The sequence below is a fragment of the Grammomys surdaster genome, unplaced genomic scaffold (assembly GCF_004785775.1).
Source record: "Grammomys surdaster isolate TR1022 unplaced genomic scaffold, NIH_TR_1.0 125934, whole genome shotgun sequence".
NCBI classification, from domain to species: Eukaryota; Metazoa; Chordata; class Mammalia; order Rodentia; family Muridae; genus Grammomys; species Grammomys surdaster.
Genome location: NW_021620757.1, coordinates 272,790 through 299,471, shown reverse-complemented (window position 1 = coordinate 299,471; position 26,682 = coordinate 272,790). Strand labels below are relative to the sequence as shown.

The 26,682-nt window shown below is 41.0% G+C and overlaps 1 protein-coding gene across 3 annotated transcripts in view; it reads right to left on the bottom strand.

Annotated features, from left to right (window-relative positions):
• The window catches only part of Epsti1 (epithelial stromal interaction 1), a 92,606-nt gene that overhangs the window by 55,132 nt on the left and 10,792 nt on the right, over positions 1-26,682 (bottom strand). For all 3 annotated transcript variants that reach the window (XM_028752693.1, XM_028752694.1, XM_028752695.1), the window contains exons 2-6: positions 16,306-16,364; positions 14,613-14,696; positions 10,993-11,066; positions 10,044-10,127; positions 1,431-1,504 (exon numbers count right to left, since the gene is read on the bottom strand). In XM_028752693.1, the coding sequence (XP_028608526.1) occupies positions 1,431-1,504; positions 10,044-10,127; positions 10,993-11,066; positions 14,613-14,696; positions 16,306-16,364 (375 nt within the window). The remainder of the gene's footprint in view (positions 1-1,430; positions 1,505-10,043; positions 10,128-10,992; positions 11,067-14,612; positions 14,697-16,305; positions 16,365-26,682) is intronic.

Below are 26,682 nucleotides of genomic sequence, written 5' to 3'. Positions count from 1 at the left end.
GTTCCTTCAACTTCTCAGCCCTGATCTTATCTTGGTAAGGAGCCATACAAGGTTGGGAACTTCTTTTCTATTCTTGCTGCTGAGTTTCAACACTGCTTGATAGAGGTGGGCTGAGCCCCGTGCTCTAAGAACACTAGAGGGTGCTAGACTTGGGGAGGAAACACCTGCTAGAATGTCACGCCCATGAGCAGCTCAGTATCTGAGCTACACAGGTGAATGAGGGATCAGAGCTGGGCCAAGGGAACAACAAGCACTCAGTGAATGCTGTGAATGCTACCTATGAAGATGCGAGTCTAGTTACTGGTTCTAGTAGGAACAGAAATCCACCTTTCTGTCCCTACCCAACAAAATTGCACGATCCCATCAGACGAGGGCTCCTGTAAGAAATACCACCCCTATGTCCCCAGAAGATCCAGGGATGTTTAAGCATTTTAGGACTTTTCTTTAATCCTTATCCTCGGCTTATTGGACAGATGTGATCATCCTTATTCTGGAAATAATCAAACCAACAAAACACTGAAGTTCAAAAGGGTTCCAGAGCTGAGCAATGGGGCTGAGATTTGAACCCTGGCGGCTTGGTTCTAACTCAACATTTTGAATTACGTTGTAAAATAAAGAGTACTTTGCTTTTGTCTTCTAATAATCAGGGCTCAAATAACCTACCAAAGGTTAGGTTCGGACAGGGGTTTGAACCAGTGGTTCTCAAGCTTCCTAATACTGTGACCTTTAATACAGTTCCTCATGTTGTGGTGACCCTCAACCATAAAATTGTTTTCATTGCTACTTCATGACTGTGATTTTGCTACTATCGTGAATCATAATATAAATATCTGATATGCGACCCTCCACAAGGGTTGTGACCCACAGGTTGAGAACTACTGCTTTGAAGTATGACACAACAGAGTAGATTTTCTGAATTATCAAAGTATATTATTAGTATATTAAGTATTATTACTCAGGAACCATGTTCGAAAAAAAGACCCTGGTTTATAGTCAGTGGTTTGGAGTATCAAAAAAAATAAATAAATGTTATTTCAATTCTCACCTAGAAAAATACAACTGCAAACAGACCTTGGCCCACTAGATAAATACTACCTAAACAAACGCAGATGGATATTTCACCTCAAACACTGTTCCCTTTTCAGCAACCTCCTGGAGACAAGCACAATCAGAAGCACCCTGGAATCTTATTTATAGGGGCAAATCCTTCAAATTTAGTTGGATGATTGTTCATCTGTTGACCACTGGAATATACTCTGATGAGTGTAAGCAACCTGATCTCAGATTCTCAGAGACGGTTGAGCTCAATTACATAATTAATAGAGCACCAATCATCCAACACCCAATGTTTAAAAAGTTGTCATTCCCTGGAGCCCAAAATCTGAACAATAAGCATAAAAAGAAACAAAGTTATGATGTCATAAACTTACGACTGATGATGTTCTCGAAATGTGGCTCTTCTGATGTCTTCTTGAAGTTGCTTTTTCTCTTCTAGTTTATTACTCTGAAATTGAAAGTACCAAAATGTGGTCTGTTCTGGAAGCTTTAGGTAGAATCATGACATTTAAGTTGTTCCAAACCCCAAATCCTATGTTCTAGTGGCCCCAGAGATCTCAAGGTAGTCTCCTCTCTCATAACCCATAAGCACTACACAGAAGACCCCAAGATCCTCCCGAAGCTCCCCTCTCACAACTTGACAGGCCAAATTATAGAATCAAAATTTCACATTTTTATTTCAGCTCAAATGACAACAAGATCTACTTTGAAGGAAGTTAAGTTTATGAAATGTTCTAATGGAAATAATAGATTTCCATACTCAGCATGTTAAATTTAAAAAATGCATGATTAAATAATTCATACAAAATGTGTGTGTGCACACATGCGTGTGTGTATCACACATTCTGCCAAAATATTTAGGAAAAGGTTTTGAATAACCCAGGCCAACTCCCTTCTGACTTAGACACTTAAAGCTGTTGAGAAACTGAGTAGCATTATGTCTGAAAAAAAGCCATCCACTTGAGTAGAAAAGAGTTCTTTTCTTAATTAGCTGTCTAGAGAGCCTTCTGAGATGTGACTTCATATTTGACATCATTGTCACCATGGCTTTGGCACATTTTAACCTGATTTAAACAACCAAAACCACTTGCTTTTTGCTTGCTATGACACTACTGTCATTTTTTAAATGTGCCTAAGAAAAAAACAGATCACATTCTTAGACAAAAACAAAATGCAGTAAGGAACAGATACAAGCTCTCCAATACAGAAGGAAGGTGAAGCCTTATATAAGTTCAAAAGGAGCCAAAAGACAGGTAGGCTTAATAAAATAAATAAATAAATAATCAGATAATAAAATAATCGAAAAAGATCTGTGAAAGAGAAAAACAGGAAACATCACTTTTAAACTCTGATAATGAGTCTGGCTCCATCATTCAAGGATGGGAAGCCTTCCCATTTTGATAGGCAAAATAGATGTTTTTATGAAAAAAAAAAAACCTGTAGTAAATATTGTAGAGTCCAGGGAATCAATTATGCAGCTAACAATTCGGCTGTTAATGAAACAGGATTCTAGGAAGGAAATGGAAGGGGCACTTAGCATCAGTTAACTATTATAATCTAGATAACATCCTCAATAGTGAGCCCACACATGCTGCACTCTGAGGGTCTCTCTTTATCCCTGGGGTGGAGGCAGCAAAATGGTGGAGGACTGCAAGCAAGCAAATGTAAACAGAATGAACTGATTAAACCAATTGATAAAATGGACTTTTATATCAGCCCAAATTCTTAGATTTTGTCAGTCTACCCAAACATATTTGCAAAAATACAAACGTGGAAGGAAACTAAGCCAGGATACTACCACCGGCTGAGGTACAATATCTCTAAATCACATGCATTCAACATTTATCCAATGCCCTATATGAATGTATTATACTATATTATATAGTATAGCTTAAATATTTATGGTATGAACACAGAAGTACCTGTCTTGTAAAAGATACAGATAAGAGAGCATTGGCAGAATGATGTTAAATACACCAAAGGAGAGATGCTCACAAGTGAAACAATAACAATTTCAGAAGGAGACCCCATAGAAATCTAGAAAGGTGCAATTTGAAATATGGAGGTTTGGACATTTTTGTCATTTTTTTTGTGGGTTTTTTGTTTGTTTGTTTGTTTTGTTTGTTTGTTTTTTGAGACAGGGTTTCTCTGTGTAGCCCTGGCTGTCCTAGAACTCACTCTGTAGACCAGGCTGGCCTCGAACTCAGAAATCTGTCTGCCTCTGCCTCCCAAGTGCTGGGATTAAAGGCGTGCACATTTGTTGATTTGATTCAGTTTGTCTCTGCTTTGAGGTTCCAACTTTTCATTTCACTCACTGTAGAATCCTGAGCCCCACAAAACACTCCACTGGTGACAACTGTGGATATCAGCAAATAGAAACTAAATTATAATGTGGGTGAGTAAAAGTTGATTCAGGAGAGCTCATCACAGAGGTTGTGCAAAAACTCTCCCAGAAGTCACATGTTCTAGCCCATCCTCACTCCTCGGCATCTTTTAACTCGGTCTTTCTCTTGGCCATTTAGACCCATAGCTGACCCCTCTGTTTCTAGCTCACTTGCACTCCTGGCGTCTTTGGTTTGGAGAGGCTGGGGTTTAGACTTGTCCTCCTGCCTTGACCTCCAAGAGATACCTGGTATCATCTTTTCTGAAGGGATTGCATTGGCTTTTTCAGAAGTATGTGAGATTTAGAAGTGTGCTCCTGAGTATTTATTAGGGATTTTTAAAATCCATAACTCAGGCAAGCTGTGATCTACAAGTAGCACAAAACTTTATGGTTAACAAGTAGATGCTGGCTAATTTAAAACACATCCATAGGAAAACACTGTTATTTTTCTTTTGTCCCATGTTACCCAAGCTAGTTTCAAATGTCCTGGTCTTCCTTACTTTACTTCTCAAGTACTGGGATTATAGGCACAACCACCATGCCCTCCTCAGGAGAATGTATTAAACCATTTGAATTTTTAAGAACATTTAAAGAACAAGGTAGACAGCATGCTTCTCTAATATGTAATTTCTCTTTTTTTCTCAAGGTTTTGTTTTTAAAGATTTATTGTATGTATGTATGTATGTATGTATGTATGTATGTATGTATGTATACTGTCTCTCTTCAGACACACCAGAAGAAGGCATCAGATCCCATTACAGATGGTTGTGAGCCACCATGTGGTTGCTGGGAATTGAACTCAGGACCTGTGGAGGAGCAGTCAGTGCTCTTAACCACTGAGCCATCTCTCCAGCTAATATGTAAATTTCTTACCACAGCCTCTACGACACTTTGTTCACTGAGTTATAAGGACCTCTTTAAGTGTGCACACTTAATGCAATTTAAAAATACTGTATGATTTAAACAGTTTTGTAATTTGAATAGTTGGCCATAATCATTCACATGGGGGGGGGACCAAAACACCTCCTTTGAAAGTCTCTTAAAGCTTGGGGGAAAAAATGACTTTTTTTTTTAATTCAGTTACAAGGGAGACGTCAACATTCCAGGACTCATGAAGTCATCAACATACATGGCATTCTCAATGACTAATAAGCTAGGAATAATATTATGCTTTTTCTATTGAGAACAACACTGTTCGTCTTGGCTACATCTATACCAGAAGAGTACTAGAGACAGACCCAAGCTTAGCATACAAAGAAACAGTAAAGAAAGGATCTAGTGCCATTCATTTTCTTGGTCGGAGGGGCACACCATCGGTGCTTTTAAATGCCAAACTTTATCTTGTTAACATGATTATTAAAACCAGTCCGTGAACTCATATTTCAAATCAAAGACTAAGGAGAAAGACTGTGATTCTTAGCATGGAGGAGTCAAAAGTATACGAGAGTACAGCAATATGTTAGGATAAGAAAACTAAGTAAAAGTCTGTGATGAGCAAAGGAATCAAAAATGCAATGGAAAAACAACAGGGTCCTTGAAGCGCTTAGAGAGAGCAGGAGATAGTGACTACAGATGGAGGATTCCAGCATAGCAGCAAGGAGAAACACTTTCTCATTCCTCTTCAGACAGGCTTGGAGGTAGATGTGGCAAAGAGCTAGACGTGGTAATGTATGCTGACAACTGGGCAACCAAGAGACTGGGTCAGGAAAATCAACAGTTCAAAACTAGCTTGTGCTCTGTCCAAGAACAAAAGAAAGGAAGGAAGGAAAGAGAGAGAAGAAGGAAGAAAAAGAGGAGAGAGGATGAGAGGGAGGGACAGAGGGAGGGAGGGAGGGAGGGACAGATGGAGGGATGGAGGGAGGGAGGGAAAGAAGACAGAAAAGTAACAGAGAGTAAGGTAACAAAAAATAAAGATATTAACAACCTAATGGGGAATCTTATTGTGAAAAGAAGAGAAAAGGAAAGGAAAGGAAAGGAAAGGAAAGGAAAGGAAAGGAAAGGAAAGGAAAGGAAAGGAAAGGAAAGGAAAGGAAGAAAGAAAGGAAAGGAAAGGAAAGGAAAGGAAAGGAAAGGAAAGGAAAGGAAAGGAAAGGAAAGGAAAGGAAAGGAAAGGAAAGGAAAGGAAAGGTGAAGTAAGATCATGGTAGTTGGGGCCTAGACTACAAAGGAAAACTCCTGGACATTGGTCAATGTTAACACTTCAGCTGAAGTAGAAGCCTGGAAGTTTGACGTGGTCATGAGTGCCACATGTGTCTTCTCTCCAGCAATCATACCGGTGAGAGTTTAACTCAAGTGAAATCACCAAACCTACTGGATCTATAATAGATAACAGTAAGCCTTGCCTTGCTTGCCTTGCAAGAAGCTAATAGACTCAAATCAAATGGAAGAATATTTAGAGAGATTCTTTATTCAAATAATTAGGTTAGGGCACCTTTACCCTTACCTTTACCTTTAGCCAGGGGTGGCATGGGGGTGGCATGGGGGTGCATGTCTTTAATCCTTGCACTGGGAAGGCAGAGGCAGCATGGTCTATATAGTGAATTCCAGAGCAGTTAGGGCAGTAGAGTAAAACCCTCTCTCAAGATAAAAAGCTAAGAGCAAGTCACTGTGCTCAGGACTATGTTAGTTCTACTACCATTATTATTGTACTCATTTTATAATTAAGGCAAATGGATCCCAGTGTAACTAGCAGTCTAGACTCTAAATGCCTGTATCGCAGAGATACTATTTTCATTCCAACATCGTGGTATTAATTAAAGAAATCTCACTGCATTTCAACATTCAAAGACTTAATGCCTGTCTCAATGCCACCTCAAAAGTGCTGGGTATAAGAAACATATTTCTTGGAAACCTGGTATGCCTTGAGAGTTTACAGAATTTGAAATATTTCTCAGTTCATACAATGCCTAAATAATTTCATGAATGTTGATTTTTGTCCCTAAAGCCATTAGTCCTTGCTACTTGGCTTACAGAACTAGGAAGCAACAGGTATGATGCCCTAAAAATATGTATATGAATGCATTTACATCTATTATGCATAATTTATATTCTACCGGTTTGTTCCTACAGCACTGAGTAGAATTCAAATGAACTATGTTTCTTGGAGTCTATAAAAAACCACAATGGCTTCACTTGCTGCAAGTGACTTTGGTAGCCATAACATGAGGAACAGGAAAAGACTTTAGATGCCACCTGACTCTCTAGCTGTTTTTAACACTTTACAAAATTATAATGACACAGGGAGCTTGGGAAAATTAGATGGAAGTATGTGGCGAGGACATCACATTGGAAACTATTTCAGAAATAGACAGATAACAGGGTGAGATGAATTCAAGGGGTAGGGAACTGTTCCAACATGGAGGCAGAAGGTTTCCATCTTTCAGGTGTGTGAATACTGTGGAAGTATGAAAAATCAAATGATTATTTCATCAATATGAGTATGCGCAGAATAAAGCAGATATTTATTCTCAGAACACTCAATTTAGCTGACAAGATCATTGTGGCGACCTATGAAAACGTATTACTGTAGTTTATATATGAAGTAGCTCTTCGAAGACTTATACATGGAAAGCTTGGTCTCCGTGGCAAGCAGTGGTCGCTGTTGAGGCTTTGAGGAAGTTACTGGTCTGGGAGGGCCCTGATTTAATCCATACATCAAACCACCGATGTATTAACAGGCCATAAGAAAGACACCTTGAGGGCATCTCAGGGATTTGCCAGACTCGTGATTGGCAGTAGTTGCTTGGCTCTGTGTTAGCTCAGACTTCCTGGGCAGCAGCCATCTGCTGGGGGAGGAGGTCAGAGTTCCGGACTGGTGTCCCTGCATGTGTTTGCTGTGCATTTTAAAGACTAAGTGCTCCATAAGCATAGCTATTATCACTTCTCCCAGCCATTATCACACTGGCAATGTAGAATATGTCACTACTAGATAGCTAATATCCACTTTTCTGTCTGACGCAAACTACTAAATGGGCATACATAGCCATGAACAGCCACAGATTCATATACAACAGAAAGGGCTGGGCCTGGTAAGAGTGAAAGCTAGCCAACCAGATAAACCAAGTCCTACTTAAATTAATGCTCCACAATTTTTCATGTACCTAGGAATCAGCTTAGACAGCTTGGCAGGATACAGTTTGCAGTAGGTCCAAGGTAGGCTCAAGGGAGCCTGCACATCAGCAAGTCCCAGGTAATGCCAATTCTGCTCATTGCCCTTTTGATCCGAAAGGCTAGAGAGCTGATCCTTCTCCATCACGTTCAAATTTATATCATTATTATCAATTTGGGAAAGCTAATCCAATTAATGTTTCAGTGTCTAAAGATTGCTGTGGCTGTATAGCTGTGGTATGATCTGGAAAGAGGGATCATCCCTTTCACTTGAGTGCTAAAGAACAGGGTTTTACCCGCTCATTAAGAATGTGTATTGTTGCCGGGCGATGGTGGCGCATGCCTTTAATCCCAGCACTTGGGAGGCAAAGGCAGGCGGATTTCTGAGTTCGAGGCTAGCCTAGTCTACAGAGTGAGTTCCAGGACAGCCAAGGCTACACAGAGAAACTCTGTCTCGAAAAAAAACCAAAAAAAAAAAAAAAAAAAAAAAGAATGTGTATTGTTGGGAGAGGGAATAAAATAAATAAATAAAATAAAAATGTGTACTGTTGAGCATGAAGAAATGAACTGTAAATAACCCATAAGCCAGCTAATATATAGGCGCTAAATGACAACAAGACTTAGATGAGAGTCTATAACAACATCCGAAATTCTTCAGATTCTCTTAGACTTTAATCCAGTTTCTGGAGGTGTTTTCCTTGGATCAACTTGATAGGCAGGTAGACTCCGTAAGATGTGTTCTTCCTGCTACAATCACAGACCAAAGCTCCAGCTTTACAGGTGGGAGACAGGAAGAGAAAGCTATGAAGACCAGAACCATGGTGAAGAGACACTTATAAGAGAAAGAGGTGGAGAAAAGGTAGTTTCAGTAAAACTCTTATGTGTAAGAGCCAATTGATAGTGGATTGCTGGATGAAAATTTGTAAATAATTTACCTGTGGTGTGTGTGTATATATATACATATATATATATGTGTGTGTGTGTGTGTGTGTGTGTGTGTGTGTATGTATGTATGTATGTATGTATGTATGTATGTATGTATTTCCAGCATTTTATTACAGTTTGTATGAGCAAATCCAAGCTTGGTGCCACCTGCATCACTATGGCAACAAGTTGCTCTTGGAGTTGGGAGGTGGTACTTGCAGAATCATTTTACAGGAAAAGTTCTGAGAAATCTGGGAGCCTGCCCAAGGTCAGACAACAATGGCAGATACTTTCCAAGAAAGACGAGAGAATTCCTTCAGGGAGGATCAAATCTGAATTCCCTCACAGTGTCCCATAAGCTTCCAGCTTCCTTAACTCAAACTGCTAAAACCATCTATTATGACTAGGTATGGTGGCCCATGCCTTTAATTCTAGCACTCAAGAGGCAGAGGCAGCTAGTTTCTGTGTGTTCTAGGCTAGGCAGGACTGCATAGTGAGACCCTGTCAATAGATAGATAGATAGATAGATAGATAGATAGATAGATAGATAGATAGATAGAGGCAGGCAGGCAGGCAGGCAGGCAAGCAGACAGATCTGTTGCTTAAAATGGGGTTTAAAATTTGAATAATACTTAATCTTTAAAAACAAGCAAGAGGAGAAAAGAAGGAAAAAGAGGAAGAAAAAATAGAAATAAGGGAGAGAGAGATGGGGAGGAAAAGAGAGAGGGAGAAAGGGGGAGAGATAGGATAGACAGAGAGAGGGAGAAAGAGAGAGAGACCGACCAAGAGGGGGGGGGGAAGAGAGAGAGAGAGAGAGAGACAGAGACAGAGTCAGAGGCAGAGAGACAGAGAGACAGAGAGACAGAGAGAGAAGCAGGCCACAGGAACAGGAGTTCTGCTTCTAAGAAGCAGCTGCAATAGGCGCCGCACTGGGCACTCAGAACCCTTGAGTCAATTACCCCATCTCCAACCTCCAACACTAAGCCTCACTTCCTGTTAGGCCTTTGTCGAAGGGGAGGGCCTAAAACATCGCCATATTGTTTCTTGTTCTCTAGCAAATGAGCATTTGTAAAAGATTTTCCCCAAGTTCTGGATGCTACTAAAAACTTAAGTATGACTGTCAGGTTGAGAAAGTCTGACATCACTGATGCTAAAAGGCTGGTGCATACATGCTCCTTCTCTCAGTTTACCTTCAACACACTCTCCCTGGAAAACTCTATGTTTGGATACAAATACGACCATGGCCCACTGACTGACGCTGTTGCTAGTTGCTTTGCTTTTTGGGCAGCCACACTGCTTAGAGGTGAGGCGGTGGGTGTGGTCACTTGGAAGTCCAGCTCTGAGACTAGTATGTTGGAATATGAAACCCAGTTATTCTAATTATGTCTGGGTCGTTGGACACCTTATCTTTCTGCTCTCTGTCATTTCCTCATTTGCACAATTGGATAACAGCCACCTTCTCTGATTACAGTGAGGACGGACGAAAGGAGTAGTACTCAGACTGTGTCTGGGGGAGGACCTGACAGCTTGGCCCTCAGTAAGCGTCAGCCAACCTCCCCCACCACCTACTCACCTTCTCCCTCTGGATTGCCTTCATTTTTTGGAGCTCAGCTTCCTCAGCTTCCTTCCTGACTCGGATAGATTCATCCCTCTTTAGCTGAATTGTATTGAGATTACAGAGGCAAAAAGAAAAAGTTACCATTTTTCAGTCTGAACTTCTGGAACACAAAATTATGATGAAAGGCAAATTACAGTATTGTTTATGTTATACCTCGCCATGATTATAGGTTGTTACTTTAAACCACTTAGATCTCAGAAAATGGCCAGGCTGCATCTCCTGTCTGCAAAATCACAGTGCTTCTTCTTGGGTCGGTCTATCTATCTATCTATCTATCTATCTATCTATCTATCTATCTATCTATCTATCTTTTATCTTTCTATCTTCTATCTATCTATCTACAAATACCTATCATCTATTCTCTAACTACCTACCTCTCTTGCTCACTTTCTCTCTCTCTCTCTCTCTCTCTCTCTCTCTCTCTCTCTCTCTGTGTGTGTGTGTGTGTGTGTGTGTGTGTGTGTGTGTGTGTGTATCCATGCACACAGGACAAAAACATAGACAATTATTCCTTATTATAAAACTCATAGTATTTATTGTAGAAATTACTGGTTATCTTAAATCATTTTTGAACTACTTACATCACTAGCTTGGAATAAACAAAACCATATTCTAGGAATAAAAACACAGTAATCTTAAAGTATAATTAATATGTAACTAACTTGAAGGACTGCCTTTAGTCAAACGGCATGCATAGCACACATGGCTTGGGTAAGAATTCTAGATATTCTCCTCTTTACTTCTCACTCTCTGGCTTTTTTTTTTTTTTTTCATTTTGAGAATTACATTTTGCAGTTGATTTGAAGGTTTCATATTTTGAGTCACAGTGTTATTTCATGGTTACTTGGAAATGTTGGTGCTGAAACTTGTTGACAAAATTAAACAAGAAGAAATGGACTCTGACCTTTTGCTGGTATTTAGATCGCATCTGTTGGAGCTGTTGTTTCTGCCTGACTTCAGCCTCAGACTGGCTTCCACCTAATGAAAATAAATAACAAATGAATAAGCCATGAAGCAAAACGAGAGTATGAAGCTGCAAGGCCAACTGTTGAGTACTAGTTAATACATGGGAACCCAACAGCATGACTTGAAAGTTTTCATACCCTTGAACATCAGAATACAGCTGGTCATCTTCAAAAATGCCCTAAGAGTGGTGGTAGCTTTAAAAGCCAACTGGTGGATGGGAAGATGTGACTTTGTTCTTTAAAGATGATAGCACTAGGGCTTTCCATCATTAAAGCTTTCACTTAGCTTGAAACCATGCCTGAAGGACCACACTAGACATTAAGCAATTCTGCCTTTGCTAAGAATTCTGGAGCATTCCTCTTGCATAAGAACCCTTAGGATTCTTGGCACTACAGATGTATGTACTATTTATTAACCACTCATTTTCCCCAGTATTTTTATTAGTTCTTTGAGTGTTTCATACAGTGTGTTTTGATCATATTCATCTCCCCTTCCCCAACTCTTCTCAGATCCATCCCTCTTTCCTACCTGCCCAACTAGATCCTATTTAGTTTTTAAATCCTTTAAGACCAATTGTGCTGACCAAATAATTCTTGTTTGTATGGTCTCCCTCTAGAGATCAATGACTGCAATCTCTCTCTCTCTCTCTCTCTCTCTCTCTCTCTCTCTTTCTCTCTCTCTCTCTTCCTTCCTCCCTCTCCCTCTTCCTCTCTCTCCCTTTCCCTTTTTCTTTCCCTCTCTCCCCCTCCCTTTTCTCTTCCCCTTCCCCTCTCTTTCTCCTCTTCTCTCTCCCTCCCCATCCCCAGCAAGTAATAGTTGCTAATAACTCTGGAGTTAGAGGTAGAAGTGTGTTCCCAAGTCCCAGTTCCATACTGAGATTTGGTTTGTCTTGAGCATTACACAGGTTTTGTGTGTGCTGTCCTCACCAGTTTGAGTTTGTTTGTGCAGCTTCCCTTCTGTGTCTAAATAATAATGTTTCCCTGTAGTTAACCATAGACTTCAGTTCTAATACCCTTTCTGCATCCTCTTCTGCTGTCACCCCTGAGCCATGAGAAGGGGGCAGTATATATTTCCTTTACAGCTAAGCACTCTGAGATTTTTTATTCTTTTAAAGTATAATGAAAATATAGCAGTAACTGTTAATCCATGCCATTTAGTATCTTTTAAGAAATGGTATTTAAGACAAAAACAAGGACTTACAATGATTTATTCTTAAAACAAAATTATCTGGGGCCAGAAAGCTTCACAGCCTGACAACCCGCCTAAGAGAAGTCGCTTAGTGATTTCTCAGTGTTTAGCCAAGCTTGGTAGTTACATTTAAAGGACTCCTTTCATGGGCCAGATAACTGGCTGTTCCTGCAGAGGTTTTGGGTTCTGTTCCAAGCACCCACATCACAGCTAACAACTATTTGTAACTCTAATCCCAGGAGATGTGGCGCCCTCTTCAGACTTCTGTGGGTACTGAATGCGCATAGTTGTACACAATCATACATGCAGGCAAAACACCCATACATTTAAAAAAATAAAAATAAATACATTTTCTCTTAGAATAAAGACTTCTTTGTGATAATTCTCTGGTGCTTTGGTTACTAAAAGTGTCAGTTTTCCTTCAAAGTCACTGACATGGAAGTTACATGAAAACAACTTATATTTACTGAGGTATTTATTTGATAAAGATACTAATGGTGGTTTTCTTCTGACCTACACAAGGCCAATTTGGTTTGGACCCATCTGTTACTGTTAGGGAAGATGAGAAAAAAGCAGGAGTAGTTACAGCTACTCTCTGTATCTCCTACATTCATTCCAAAATTTTAATTGAAAGAAACTCAGGTGAGAAATTAACAGTTTAAAAAGTGGAAGAAGCCAAATGTCTATTTTTTTAATTTTTCAAAATTCACCTTAAGGGCTACTACATTTTATAGTTGCTTTTTCAAACCATCTGTCCCCCAACAAAGACACATACCTAGCTATTTCTAAATACTTCATATAACAGACAGGAAAAAAAAACCCTGAGATGTTGCTTGTCTTTCTGAGAAGGCCACAAAGCAATAGGTACCAGCTTCTCCAGATTCCAAAGTGGAGTGGCATCTGGCCCACAAAGAAAGATCCAGAAGAAAGATCTAAAAACGAGTTTGTAGAGTCTGGTCTGGAAACTCTCTTCAGCCTATAAATAAGGTTGCATGAGGGAGGTTGAATGCTGAGTCAGGATGTCTTTCTAAGTTCCAACTCCTTGGTGTTTGTGTTTGGGGAAAGAAAGGTTTCACACCAGAATGATGAAGAGCTTTAAGGACAATAATGCCTCAGTGTACACTCCTAGGAGCACAGGAGAACCTGAGGATATCAGAGCCTAAAGACACACCAGTCTGTGGCTAGTGGGTTCTTAGGAGGATGTGGTTGATGCTGGCACAGAGCGGGGTTAAAGACTAAGCCTGCAGGGAAACCTTGTCTCTGAAAAGGAAGTGGCTGCCTCATGGATGGCCCATTTTCCTGAGTTGGAAGAGAATGGATACAATGCTGTTGTCTGTAGTTCTAACGAGGATCTCATGAAAGAATATACATCTAAAGTCACCCTGGAGATGACCTGGAGTGGTGGCCAGTACCTAGGAATGAGCACTAATTACCAGAATAAAAGTGTCTCAAAATACAAAGAAGGGGGAAAAAATCCTATAATTTCTAATTTTACCTCAAAACCATAAGAAAGACCCTTGAGAGGACCTGTCAAGGAGGACAGGTTTGGACTGTATTCTTCAAGTCTGGCTTAGTCAGCTAAAGGTGAACTGTATGGAGTTACACTTACAGTTCTATATCTTTCATTCATTAAGATATTTCCAAAATTAGCTTTTCCCCTCTTATATCTCTAAGACTATTGTGGTGGGAGGTGGCTTCTAACTCAAGGTATCTTTGCAGTAACTGTTACTGTGTCACGCCTCTATAAGTTAACCTGCGGCCAGCTGTGAAGAAAAGGCAAGGCAAGAAGCAAATGAATCCCACTGAGGGATGGAGGCATACCCTCTAAAGGCCTGAAACCCCACACAGGAGATCTAGACAGTCCATCACCCTGGTAGCACCTGCTCTGCCAACTCAATGTCCCCCCAGCCCTGGCATAAAAACCTAAGAGACAGCCATCTTTATACCCACAGCTGGGTCCCCAGCTTACGCTCACTCCGAGTTCCCAACTGACTCTCCCTTCAGTTTCATCCCATTAGCGTCTAACTGCCGGGGATGGATATGGCCTTCCCTGCATCCTGACTAGTGCTGTGACTGGGCATATGCAGCGCCCCAGGTAAGCTCTCTTCAGAGCTGATCATCTAAGAGGCTCTAAATTATTTGCCAATTAAGCCATCACTATCCCCACACATCTGTGGCAGGTGCATTTGCTCCTTACATAAAACCAGAGACAGCAATCTACCTGCACATTTGAATGTTTCCTGTCAGATGAATCCAGCAGAACTATCATAGAACAAGCCTTCCTGTGTGAAGGGAAGCAGATCCAGCCTGTCTCAGCAGGATCTTCCAGTGACCCTGCCTACCCGTTCTGGCTTTCCGTCTGCCACTCACCCAGCCGTTGTGGCACCGTGTGGACTGGTTTTGCCCTGTTCTGTTTCTTCCACCTCTCCAGGTCTGCCAGTTCTTGCTCAGCAACTAACCAGGAGAGAAATAGCAAGTCATCGATTGTTAGTGTTTGAAAGGAAACCTTGTCATTCCAAACATCAAAGCACGCAACAGGCACCTGTTAATGAGTTTTCCAGAATGAAATGAAAAAACTGACCATGAAAAACATACCTCCCAGCCCTCCCCGCCCCCCCCCCAGTAATGCAAGGCCTACTCCTCGCAGCTCCTAAGTGTCCTCACAAAAGGTACACATTTGAACAATAGCTAAACTCCTACTAACACAAAAAATATATAGTTTTCCCTCCAACACTGACATTCTTAAAACCTCATGAATTATTTTGAAAGGTTTTCTATAGCAAATGTGTACAAAAACTAGAATATTCATATGTCAATAAGATCCGGGTAAATATACATCTCCAAAGAATTCTGATGCTTATATTTGCTTTATTTTTAACATTTCCCAAGGTGGCTGCAACTCTGAGTAGGGAGGCTCTGCCCTATGTATTGACACCCTGCTTTGGGTCTTGGTATTCTTCATTGCCCAAATATTCAGTGCTTGAGCCAGCAGGGGGCGCCTAGGAGACTTAGTTCTGTTACTCCCGCATATAACCTAATCTCCCAGTTAGACTGGATTGCCCCAAAAGACCATTAATAACTCTTCAAATAGGTAAAAGAAAAGTTCTGAAACACTTCAAAACCCAGATAATGCTGACTCTTAAGTCCTGTAAGATGTTGGAACCTTGGGGGTTCTGTTGGATAAAGTCTGCAGTTCCCACAGTCTCCGAAGATCACTGTCATTTGTTATACTGACTCACTGAACCACCCAGGTTGATATTTATCCAGTGTGGTCCCTTTTCTGGCTGTGCCATTATAGCCTCGTTGGCCGCTGAATTCCCTACCAATAGCCTAAGAAGGGAGAACACAGAATCCCAGAGCTGGAAGCGTGGCTGACATAGACAATCACACAATGTCATATCATCTCCCCTTGCAACTAAAAGTAATGCTACAGTGTCAGAAGGCAGCATTTGTTATTTACTGTGCCTCAATTAAACCTGCTACTCATGCCCTAAGTACAAGGAATACAGCCAAAGATTAAGGTGTGCTCCCTGCCCTTCAGGTAATTGTATAGGGAAAAAAAGTGATTATACAGATTGTATGAGGTAAGATTGCAGAGGGTAGATTGACATATACAGAAGGATAAGAATACAGAGGTAAAAATAAGTCTGTTAAGGAGGGATGGAACATATTTTAAAAAGGTACAAATTCTTTCATAATCTTTTTGATATATAGCTTGTCTGTTTCAAAGGTATTCATAGCACCATTAAAATATCACCACCAACTTACTTGGTATATGAGGGACAGGATCCAAACTTTAACAACAGGTGTGAAGTTGTTTAAACCCAAGGAAAATCCAAAACTTACAGTCACTCATACCATGAGTTCTGTTACTAATATTGAGAAACAAATTTAGAAGTGCTAACAATAGAATAAATTTTACAAGTGTAATTACAACTCTAAGGGTTATTTTTTAAGACCTCAGTAAGCTCTCATGAGTCTCTATAAATAAGAAAATAAAAATATTTAAAACAGAACATATAAGGAGGAGCATTCTGAGTGTTGGGTGAAAGCACGCACATACTTTTCTGTATCTTCTGCCTTCGGCTCTCGTTTGGTGCTATCAAGGTGTATGTGCCTGCACTGGAATGAAAGGAAAACAGTGGTTATCATCATGACAGTTCCCTAAGGGATCTAAGGCACCAGACCATCTTCCTTCTGATACCACTAGCCAAGTATTGAAGAAGACAGACTTTCTAAAGTGCTTGCTCTGTTCTCTGCTACCTCCTAATCTATTTGAAAGACACAGAGCAATGGGCTGGGTCACTAGCTCCTGCTGATCTACATCACCACTGGTTTGGGGAGACTGTCCTTGGAGGGCAACTCTTCTCTAGGTGGCATTTGCCAATCAATCCTAATAAGACTTATTTTCTCTTGTAGGCCCACCTTGGGAGGAAAAGAAAACACTGGGGTGTCTGGTGTGTTCTTTGTTCATACAATCAAGAGTTCAAGTTATGTGCCATCCAGTCACATCTTCTTTGTGACCCATGTGACTAGTCTACTGGTCACATAAGCCTGGATCTCCCAGCCTCCTCGCTTTCCTGGGGACACGGGCTGAATATAAATAATCAGGGGCCCAGGGAAGCACAGACACTTTGAACATGGGAATCAAGGAAGAATTTCTTTTTGTCAGTTTTATCTTCGTTCTTTCTTTAGCAGGTGCAGTCTAAACCTGTGAGTGTATACTTGTGTGCACTCGTCTATGCGTGGGTGTGTAAAGAGCTGAGGTCAACATTGGGTGCCTTCTCTTTCTCAACATCTTATTTCTTTGAAATGGGATGTCTCTCTGAAGCTGGAGTTCTATTTTAACTAGACTGGCTGACCAGAGGGGCCCCATCCATCTCTGCTCTTTCCTCATCTCTCCCTTGCATCTCTGGGGTTAGAGACACACCAGTCCATGCTGGACTTCTCCCCTAGCTACTGGGAATCCAAAGTCAGGTTTTCATGTGTGCACAGCAAGCACCTTGCCCAATGAGCCATCTCCCCGGATCCTTTTTTGTAAGCAAAAATATCCCACGCTTAGATACCAGAAACAGTGAGATACATAAAACACTGTGAACCTTTAAGGGCAGAGGTGGGCTTCATTGGTATGTATTCCAGATCTATGGCATGGTGCCTGGGACACAGTGGCTGTCTGAAGAAGTACAATGTCACAGATCCCAGCTGTGAGCCTGTGCTGGAGTGGCTCTTTTTGAGCCAATGCACACAATCCCACCAGAGCACAAATACTTCATAAAGCAAAAATACAGTACAGCAGTAGACTGCAGCAGACATATGGGAACAGTTTGGAAGAAAATGCTGTGGATAAATGCAACCAGCTTGTAAATATATGTTTAAAACAAAACCCTAGATACTCCTAGAAGTCTCTCCTCCACCTGGGATGTACCATTTCTAAGGGCAAATTAGCACAGACAGAACAGTAGAGGCCAAAAGTGCTGATTAACCAAAGCCATTTTTCCTTATCTCGTTATTTTCCGTGCTGCCAGCCTTCAGCCAGCTTCATCCTGGACTTTAATTTTAGTCTTGTAATGTGAGGTGTGCAACCACCTTTGCATGCAAATGGGGCTGCTGGGTGCCCAATTACCTAATATATATCAGCAGATGGTGCATGGGTAGCCTAGCTTGCATACGCCGATATGAATACAGAATTAGGAGACTGCCACTGGAAATTAATCCCTTATCTGTTACATAGTCTTTGATCACCCTGAGAAAGACTTTTTCGCTCCTCAATTGTCACTACTTTATAGGCACTGAGGATGCTGCAATCCTGTGAGTAGTATCTGGGAACTTTAACAGGATGCAATGGTGAGCAATTCTATGGAGCCCTAAAGCTGAAACGCAAGGCATTGGATTTAAAGGCCAACTGTGAAATTGCTGTGCTGCTCTCAGTGCTGAGGCTGTGACGCAGAGTCTAGGCCGGGGACTTGCCTATGCTGCACATCAGCAACTTTTAACCTTTACCATACATCAGAATCACCTAGAGGGCTTGTTGGCAGGCTTGTTAAAGGGCAAAGTTTCTGATTCAGTGACTCTTGGGTGAGGCTCAATAACAGGCATCTTTTTTAAAGATAGGCTCTGGATGGATGTTTGCAGTGGTTAATCTTCATTGTTATCCTTACTAGATTGAAAATCTTCTAGGAGGAACACCTCTGGACCAGTCTTCAGGGGTATTTCCCAGAGGGTTGACTAAAGAGGGGGTGACCCACCCTGGATGTGGAATAAAAAGGGCGAGGAAGAAAGTATGCAGAGAGCCAGAGTTCATCTCTCTGCTTCCCAACTGCAGACTCAGTGTGGCTGTCGGCCTCTCACCAACTCTTTCTCTTTTAGTTTCATCTTGACAGCAACAGGAAAAGCAACGAACACAGTGCTGCTCAATGTACTACACTTGGAGAACCACTCCTGTAGGATAGTTATACCTTCTGGGCTTCAGATATGGTTTGTCCCCTCCGAGACTCCATTGTATTGGTGTTTAGAGCAGGGAGGGCCTTTAAGAGAAGTTACTGGCCATGGGGACATCGCTCTTACAATGGACTAATGGATTAATGCCGTTGTCACAGAAGTGGGTTGGGCATCACAGGACTGGATTAGGTAAGAGTATTAAGTATTGCTGTAACTCAGAACTAGTCACCTGCTTGATCTTCTGCACATACCTGCTACCCTCTTCTACCTCACCACCTTCCACAGCCAAGGGTATACAGGTGTTGATACCATCTTCTTGAGACTTTCTGGGCACCAAATTCGTGAACCAGAGGAATCTGTCTTTTTTAAATGCATTATTCTCCTTAGGTGTCTTGTTATAGCAACACACAGAAACTGTCTTGGGATAATTTGATGAAATATATATATATGTGTGTGTGTGTGTGTGTGTGTGTGTGTGTATATGAGAACTTAAAAATTTGTGGCATTCTGTCTGGGCCTGGCTGATTTCATTTGACGCAATGATTTCTAGTTGAAATCATTGTCCTGCAAATGTCTTGAGTTTTCATTAGGGCTTCATAGATTCCATTGTGTGTATGGTTTTTTTTTTTCCTTCTTGTGATGATGAATAAAAGCTGGCCCCATTTCCTGTAACTTCAGCCTCTTGAAATACTTCCAAACAATATGAACACTTGGCTGAAACCTATTACAAAATTACTATGCTAGCAACTTACAGAGCGTGGTAGAGGTGTCAAAAGCAGAAACAAACCATTTCCACCAATCTTACACATCAGTTGGGAACAATTCAAGAAGCCAACATAAGTCAAAGACAGGAAGTGTAGACAAGTGCTAGAGTGAGGTGATGTAAGTTGTCAGAGATGTAAGCCAAGGAGACCCACAGAGAACCCAGAGCAGTAGCAAACTTCAGGGAAGAACAATGCCAAGCTGAAGACATGGCAAACGAGTTTGCTAAGACTATGTCACAGAGAATTTCCCCAAGCCCTTCATTCTGCTTGTAAAGTTACAGGAGAGAGTTGGAGGGGAAAATCTGTTTATTAAAGACTGTATATTACAGTCTCCAAGCTGATTAAGCCTGGTGAGAGAACAGTAGCATTTGTCAATCACAGAAGACATGAGATTCCTAGGACAGAGACAAAACACTTACTATTCATTGCACAGAAAACAGTGTAACCAGATAGAACTATTTACATCTTTCTCCCTCTCAGTCTCCAGGTTTGAGGAACTGTCCATGACCAGGGTTGCACAGTGCCCATACACATTATAAATGGGAAAGAGAGAAAAGATAGCTAGCTAGCCCTGAAAGTGAAGGATTTTAATCAAAAGCATTTTTGCCTAACACTAACAATGGTCCTAGTAATATGCATTTTATGTGAGAGAATGCCTTAGCAATATTTTATTGGCTGAAATGTCAAACTGAAAACATCTTAATATAAGAAAGCACTGCCAAGTGCTTCGGTTTTCATCTTTCCTTTTTGCGGTAGGAAGAGGCGCTTAAGTCTAAGGCTATGCTTTTTATTTTTAATATTGTGTGGTAGAGTGCAAGGCCCAGAGAGATCAAAAATATTCATCTCTTCCCTCTGAACTTTTTTTTTGACATGAATAGCAAGTATAATTTATTAATGCTCTCAACCAATTAGTTTCCACCCACAGTAGACCTTTGCCAGTTAGCTCCATGGCATTTGCTTCACCAAGTGGACTCAGGAGCTGCGGATCCAACAAGCTCAAGCTACCTAGATTTAGCATTCTGGTCATTTCCTAATGAAGCAACATGCAAACTGCCGAAACAAATATATATTTTTGAAAATGAGTTTCCTTAATTATCTCATTGAAATTTAATGAAATATCTGTTGGTAAGATTGTTTCCAATTTCCAACAGAGCGCACTTCCATGAGACAGAGAGATGGGCCTAGGACACAGACAACAGTCTAAGGCAAAGATAGAGATCTTTTCTGTGCCGTTTTTAAAGAGGGAATGAGGCAAGTGAGGAGTCTCAGCAAGTAAAGTGCTTGCTGTGCAAGCATCAGGATGTGAGTTCAGATCCCCAGAATCTGTGTAAAAAGTCCAGAGCAGTAACCCCAGTGCATGAGGAAGTGGAGACACTCAGATCCCTGGGGTTTGCTGGGCAGCCAGCCTAGCCAATCAGTGAGCCCCAGGTTCAGCTACAGACCCTTTCTCAAAACACATAATGGAGAAGCAATGAAGAATAAATGTCTACCTTTGGCCTCTACATACATACATACATACATACATACATACACACACACACACACACACACTCACACACACGTACATACACACTCTCTCACACACCACACAGGTACATATACACATATTAAAGAAAATGTTTTGATGGAAAAGATGTGCAAGCCATGTTTCCATTGAGGTGCTCTAGGACAGGTACACGGGGGCTTCTCCCATGTACACTTTTGGGCCATTTTCATGGCATCTCATCCATGAGCACTCTATGAAAACTGCTGTATGCAAGATGTGAAAAATATATTGGCTGGCAAAGGTGTTACATACATACATCCCCCGGAGTGTACAGACTGTGCCCAGTGTAATTTAAATTTCTAATTAAGACCAGCATTGGGTTGATTGGAGAAATGAAACGTACTGGATAGCAGAAATTCAGGGAGGGATGGACGAGTGGATTATAGACAGCTTCAAACTGATTAATAGATGTGTGGCGTTTACTCTCCGAGCAAAAGCTGCACAGATGCTCTAATGGAGACTAGGAACTAAAAAGGCTGACTCAGAGTGGACGGGCAAAGAAGAGCTACTCTTCAGAGCAACACTGGAGGCCCTGCTTCCCCATGGCAACGTCCAATGAATACAGAATGTGTGAAAGAAAGCCCTGATGCACAAGCAGGCAGGTGAGGAAGATATAAAAAGCATTCACCCCATGTTGGGATGCTTAGAGGGCTTTTTCCTCCACTCATTCACTCACGTCCACTCAGGGTTTTGTCCTGTTTTAACAAGGTTTCACTTCGGGTTCCATGCCTAACTTGCGAAGCATGTGCCTCCGTCTCTGGCAGCTGCCATGACTATCACCTAACCCGCACCACGTCTTTCTCTTACACTCTAAAAACATTGCCCCTGGGCTTCATTTTGAGTCCCTTTCTAATTTCTTTTATTAATGAGTCTAAGAACCCCAAAAGTGAACCCCACTTTCCCCGGTGTCCGTTATTTTTTATAGTTCAAGAAAACCTTAATCTCAGATACAATTAGCAATGGGGAGAAGAACTGGGGGAAGAAAGGCACCTGAGAGCTATATGGGATTCCACGTTGGTTTGGTTAGATGGTCTTTTGTGTGGAGCTAAGCTTACTATGTTCACTAGTTAACATTTGTATTTGGGGCATGTGTTTTGTCTGCATGTATGCTTGAATACTGTGTATCTGCAATTACCGAAAAGACCAGAAGAGGGCGTCAGATGAGCTGCCACTCAGATACTGGGAATTGAACTCAGGATCTCTAGAAGGGCAGCGAGTGTTCTTAACTACTGAGACATCTCTCCAGACCAGGAAGCTAATTATTTTTAACCAATATAACTCGAAGTTTTTGAGGCATTTAAGTTGTCAGAGTTCTTTTTCAAACAGTCTACATTCTCAAGGCAAACAAAACAAAGCAAAAACAAAAAAAAACAAAAAAAACAAAAAACAAAAAACACACAAGATAGTGATGGCTAGATTGACCCCGCGGCATCTTTCTACTCGCCCTGATTCGAATTCCCCACTCTGGCGTGGATGCATTCATGGAGGTTATTTCAGCAGTATTTACCCCCTGACTTCTGTTGAAAAGGAGAAGAGAATACACTAGGTAAGAAGAAGCAAGAGCCCAGGTGTTTTTGTGTATAGAAAGCCTTTGTGCACATTGGAAGGAGACATCTACACATGCACATAAATTCATGGCCTAGGCACCCCATGTCTTGATAAGATACGACCAGTTTACACAGATTAGAAAAACACACCCTCCTAGAGATTCATGGCTTGATACATATTTTATGCTTATATTACTAATTTAACTGAGACAAGATGGGTAGATGAAATGCACAGCTACAGAGTGTGGACAAGAGATGTTACACGGCTTTACTTAAAATCATACTCAGTAAACACCATACACACAGAGAGAGAAGGCTATCCAGAACAATTAACACTAAAGATACAAAGAATATCTGTGAAAGAAATTAATGCTATAGAGAACTGCTATCTTTGAAATTGGGACCAATTGATAAGTAAATTTATAAAATGTATAAAATTGCTTCCTCGGGAGAAATGTGTGTTTTCAGACCATGTGTCAGGTGTGAGATTTTGATGTGACTATTACTTCCTGGACACTGACAGAAGACTGGAGGGTCCTGGTCAGAGACAAAAGACTTCACTCGTCTGAACACAACCCACAGCGTGGCCAGCAGCTACTTCATGGAGCTCTGACACTGGGTCTGATGGGGGCATTGTGCTGAGTGCTGAGTACCTGGCATGCTTGCTTTGCAGCTAAGAAACAGAATACTTAGATTTTTCTTTGTTTTTATGAAACAGGGTCTCAGGATGCAGCTCAGCCAGGCCCTGGCTTCTCCCTTCTACTGCCTCAGCTTTTATGGAGCTTGAATTTCAGGTCTACGGCACCATGTCCAACTAATCTACCATTATTACAGTGGGTGGTCAAACAATCTGGTCATTGTCTTAAAAGAATCTTGAAGAGTGTGCCTGTCTCCCACGGTTTCAGTTAGACAGGCATCCCCAGAAGCAGCCAGGTTAGCTGGTCAAAGGAGGGTATGAATTAATTCTCAGGTCCTCAGGATGCTGTATGAACACTTCAGCCTAGGACTTCAACACTAGCTAGGAAGTATAGTAAGATTTCCCCCTCCAAAACAATGATGGAAATACAGAAAATAAAGAGACCAAGCAGCTGGGCAAAGGCTGCCTTCTAAGTGGAGCAGACTGACAGCTGGACCACAGCTTTTACAGGACAAACAGGCCATGCTCTTTCTCCTTTTGATTTTCATCCAACTTAAACTAAGACTTTTTACCAGTTACCTTTAGCACATAAAACCAGAATCCCCACAGCTAGTGATGTATATCTCAGTCCATGCAAAGAGTACTTGAGTGAAATTCTTATTTTTAATTTTTAAACACATATAACAAGACAGTGTAGAAAATAGCATTTAAAAGTTACTCGAACCCCACTTCTCAAAGATTACAATTATGTTTTATTTGGCTGAATTTCCATTCAATATATAATCTCTACTTTTTTTGCTTTCATTTGAGACAAAAAAAAAATCTCATATGTCCCAAGCCTGGCTTCATGCTTACTTAGCAGTTCAGGCTAGTCTCAAACAAGCCACCTGCCTCAAATTCCCAAGGATTATAGGTGTGTATCAGTACACCTAGGTATGTTCTCTACATAACTTGTAATCATATTTAAAGTACAGTTTTGATCTTATTTTCCATTTTAAATGGTTTCTCTGTTAAATTAGAAACATTCCATGCTTAATACTGAATGGCTGTATAGCATGTCCTGACACAATCTAGCTATTTCATTTGCTTCAGTCACTGTTATAAAAAGTCCTATAGTTTGCACCAAACTAAGCTTTGCACAGAGCACTGTCTAGAAGACCCTAACAGACCTCTAGAATAATCACTTGGGCTCAAGAATTTGCCCCCATTTAGATTCTCTTCCATAGATCGGCTCCCTGCTTGCCTTTCCAAAGAGCCGTAGACACGTCGATCTAGAACTTATGATTGGTCTTCCACCTACAAGAGATGCTGGCCCCTCCCGATGTGTATCTTCTCTTCCTCTTAACAATGTTCCATGCTAAAGACTATAGTGCCCAACCTTTATAGCTAAGTGCTACCATGGGATGGATTTGGGGCATGGACATATCAGTACAAGTAATGAGAAAGAGACTTTTAACTGGTTGGGCTTTGGGTTGCATTTCCCTTCCAGAAAGGGTTGAGGTGAGAGTTGGTACTCAAATGGCTAAACAGTCTGCCTGCCCTCTAACTACAAGCCACCACATTACTGCTGACCTAGAACCAAACCGCCTGGTCAAGCTTCATCCCACTACTCCCTAACTAACAACTTTGAGCAAACTACTTAGCTGCTCTATCTTTTTTCCCCCATTTTAAAAATGGGGACAATTATACACTTTATAGGTAGAAAATGCTTCAGATAACTTCAGGGTCCAAAAAGATGGCTAAGCAGGTTAAACATGTTTGCCATGTAAACTTGACGATGTGAGTTTGGTTCCTGTAATCCATAGTGGAAGGAGAAAACTACCAAAAGTATCCCTGACCTTCGTATACACGCCATGGCATGTGTGTGCCACACTACACACATGAATTAATAGCAAATTGCAAACTTAATTTAAGGAAAATAATATCAGAAAGTACCAGGAGCTAGAGAAGTGGCTTAGCTGTCAAGACTGTTCTCTCCTCTTGCTGAGGTGCTGAGTTCAGTTTTTAGCACCCACATACAGTGGCTCAAAACTGCCTGTAACTCCAGCTCCAGAGGAATCTGGTGCCCTCTTCTGTCTTTCACATGTAATATATACACTTATATACACGCACACATACACATAGATAAAAATTAAAACAGACCAACACTGTTCTACTATGATTGCCAAGTTTTTGTACCAGCCCTAGTTTGCTACCTACAGGCATATCTTGTAGGAAAAACCTAAACAAAGCTTTCCTTTAGAATGCCCGTGTGAAGGATGTTTTGCATATACTATTGATATATATGATATACATGATGGCTGTTTTCAGTACTGGACCCTCACCCATCACTAGTCCATTTCCTTCTCACGCTATAAATTAATCCCTTTCTGTATCTTTTTTCATACACATAGTTTTTCTAAATCCTTTTCATACCTCTGGTTCTAATGTCTATTCCATAGTTTCTTGCTCCTTTTCCATGTGGCCCAGAAGGACTAAGACCCATTGCATGAAACAAAATGGTATATGAGAAAGATAACTTTAAAGATTAGTAAGTGTTATTACTGCGCAAGTGGCACTGTAGTTCTGAGCCCAGGCTTTGCTCCTTAATTTATTGAAATAAAATAGACCTACGATAAACTGCAAAACCTTAAGCACATAGCTCTGTGAAAAATCTTCCTTTAAGTCCTCTGGATTCCAATGAGGAAAAGAAAAAAGAAGCAGAGAAACAAAACAAGCTTTAGGATGTTACCAAGAAGCATTCTTCCCCAATTGTTTACTTTAAAATTCTTAGAAGCCTTGGGCTGGGGTGGGAACTCCACTCAGGGGTAGAGTGTTTGTCCAGTATATACTGGGCATGGGTTCCATCTTCACAGCACACATACATAGATAAGGGCGTGTTAATTAGACAACAATCATAACTCTCTGCTTGTAGTCATTAGTTCTGAATGCTTTACATTGTCATTTCTCTCTCCAAACCACAGGATCATGATGGTATATAATCCCTGAACACTCTAGCATGTATCTCCAAGGAGGAAAAGAAGACATCATCCTATTCATACATAAAAACATCACCATACCCAAGGAATTTACCTAATTATATTCACATTTCAAATTTTTCACGTAATTCTTTCTTATTTTTACCTTATCCTGGAATCAGTCACAAATTTCACAGTTCTCTGCAGACTCTTAATCTAGGACAATTTCCTTGACTTTCTCCCTTTCATGATTGGCATCCTTAAGAACTCTGCATACATTGTCTTATAAAATGTCTCATGATCTGGAGGCAGGGGTGATTATTATGGAAAAGATTAATGCCAGCGCTTGAGAGGCAGAAGCAGGAGGATCCTGAATTCAAGGAGCTCGGGGACAGCCTGGATTATACAGAGCCCTATCTCAAAAAGGGCAAAAAAAAAAAAATGTAAAAAGAAAAAAGAGATTCATCACCATCTCTTAACAGTGGAACTAAAGAGCACAATCGGTCTCTCTCTCTCTCTCTCTCTCTCTCTCTCTCTCTCTCTCTCTCTCT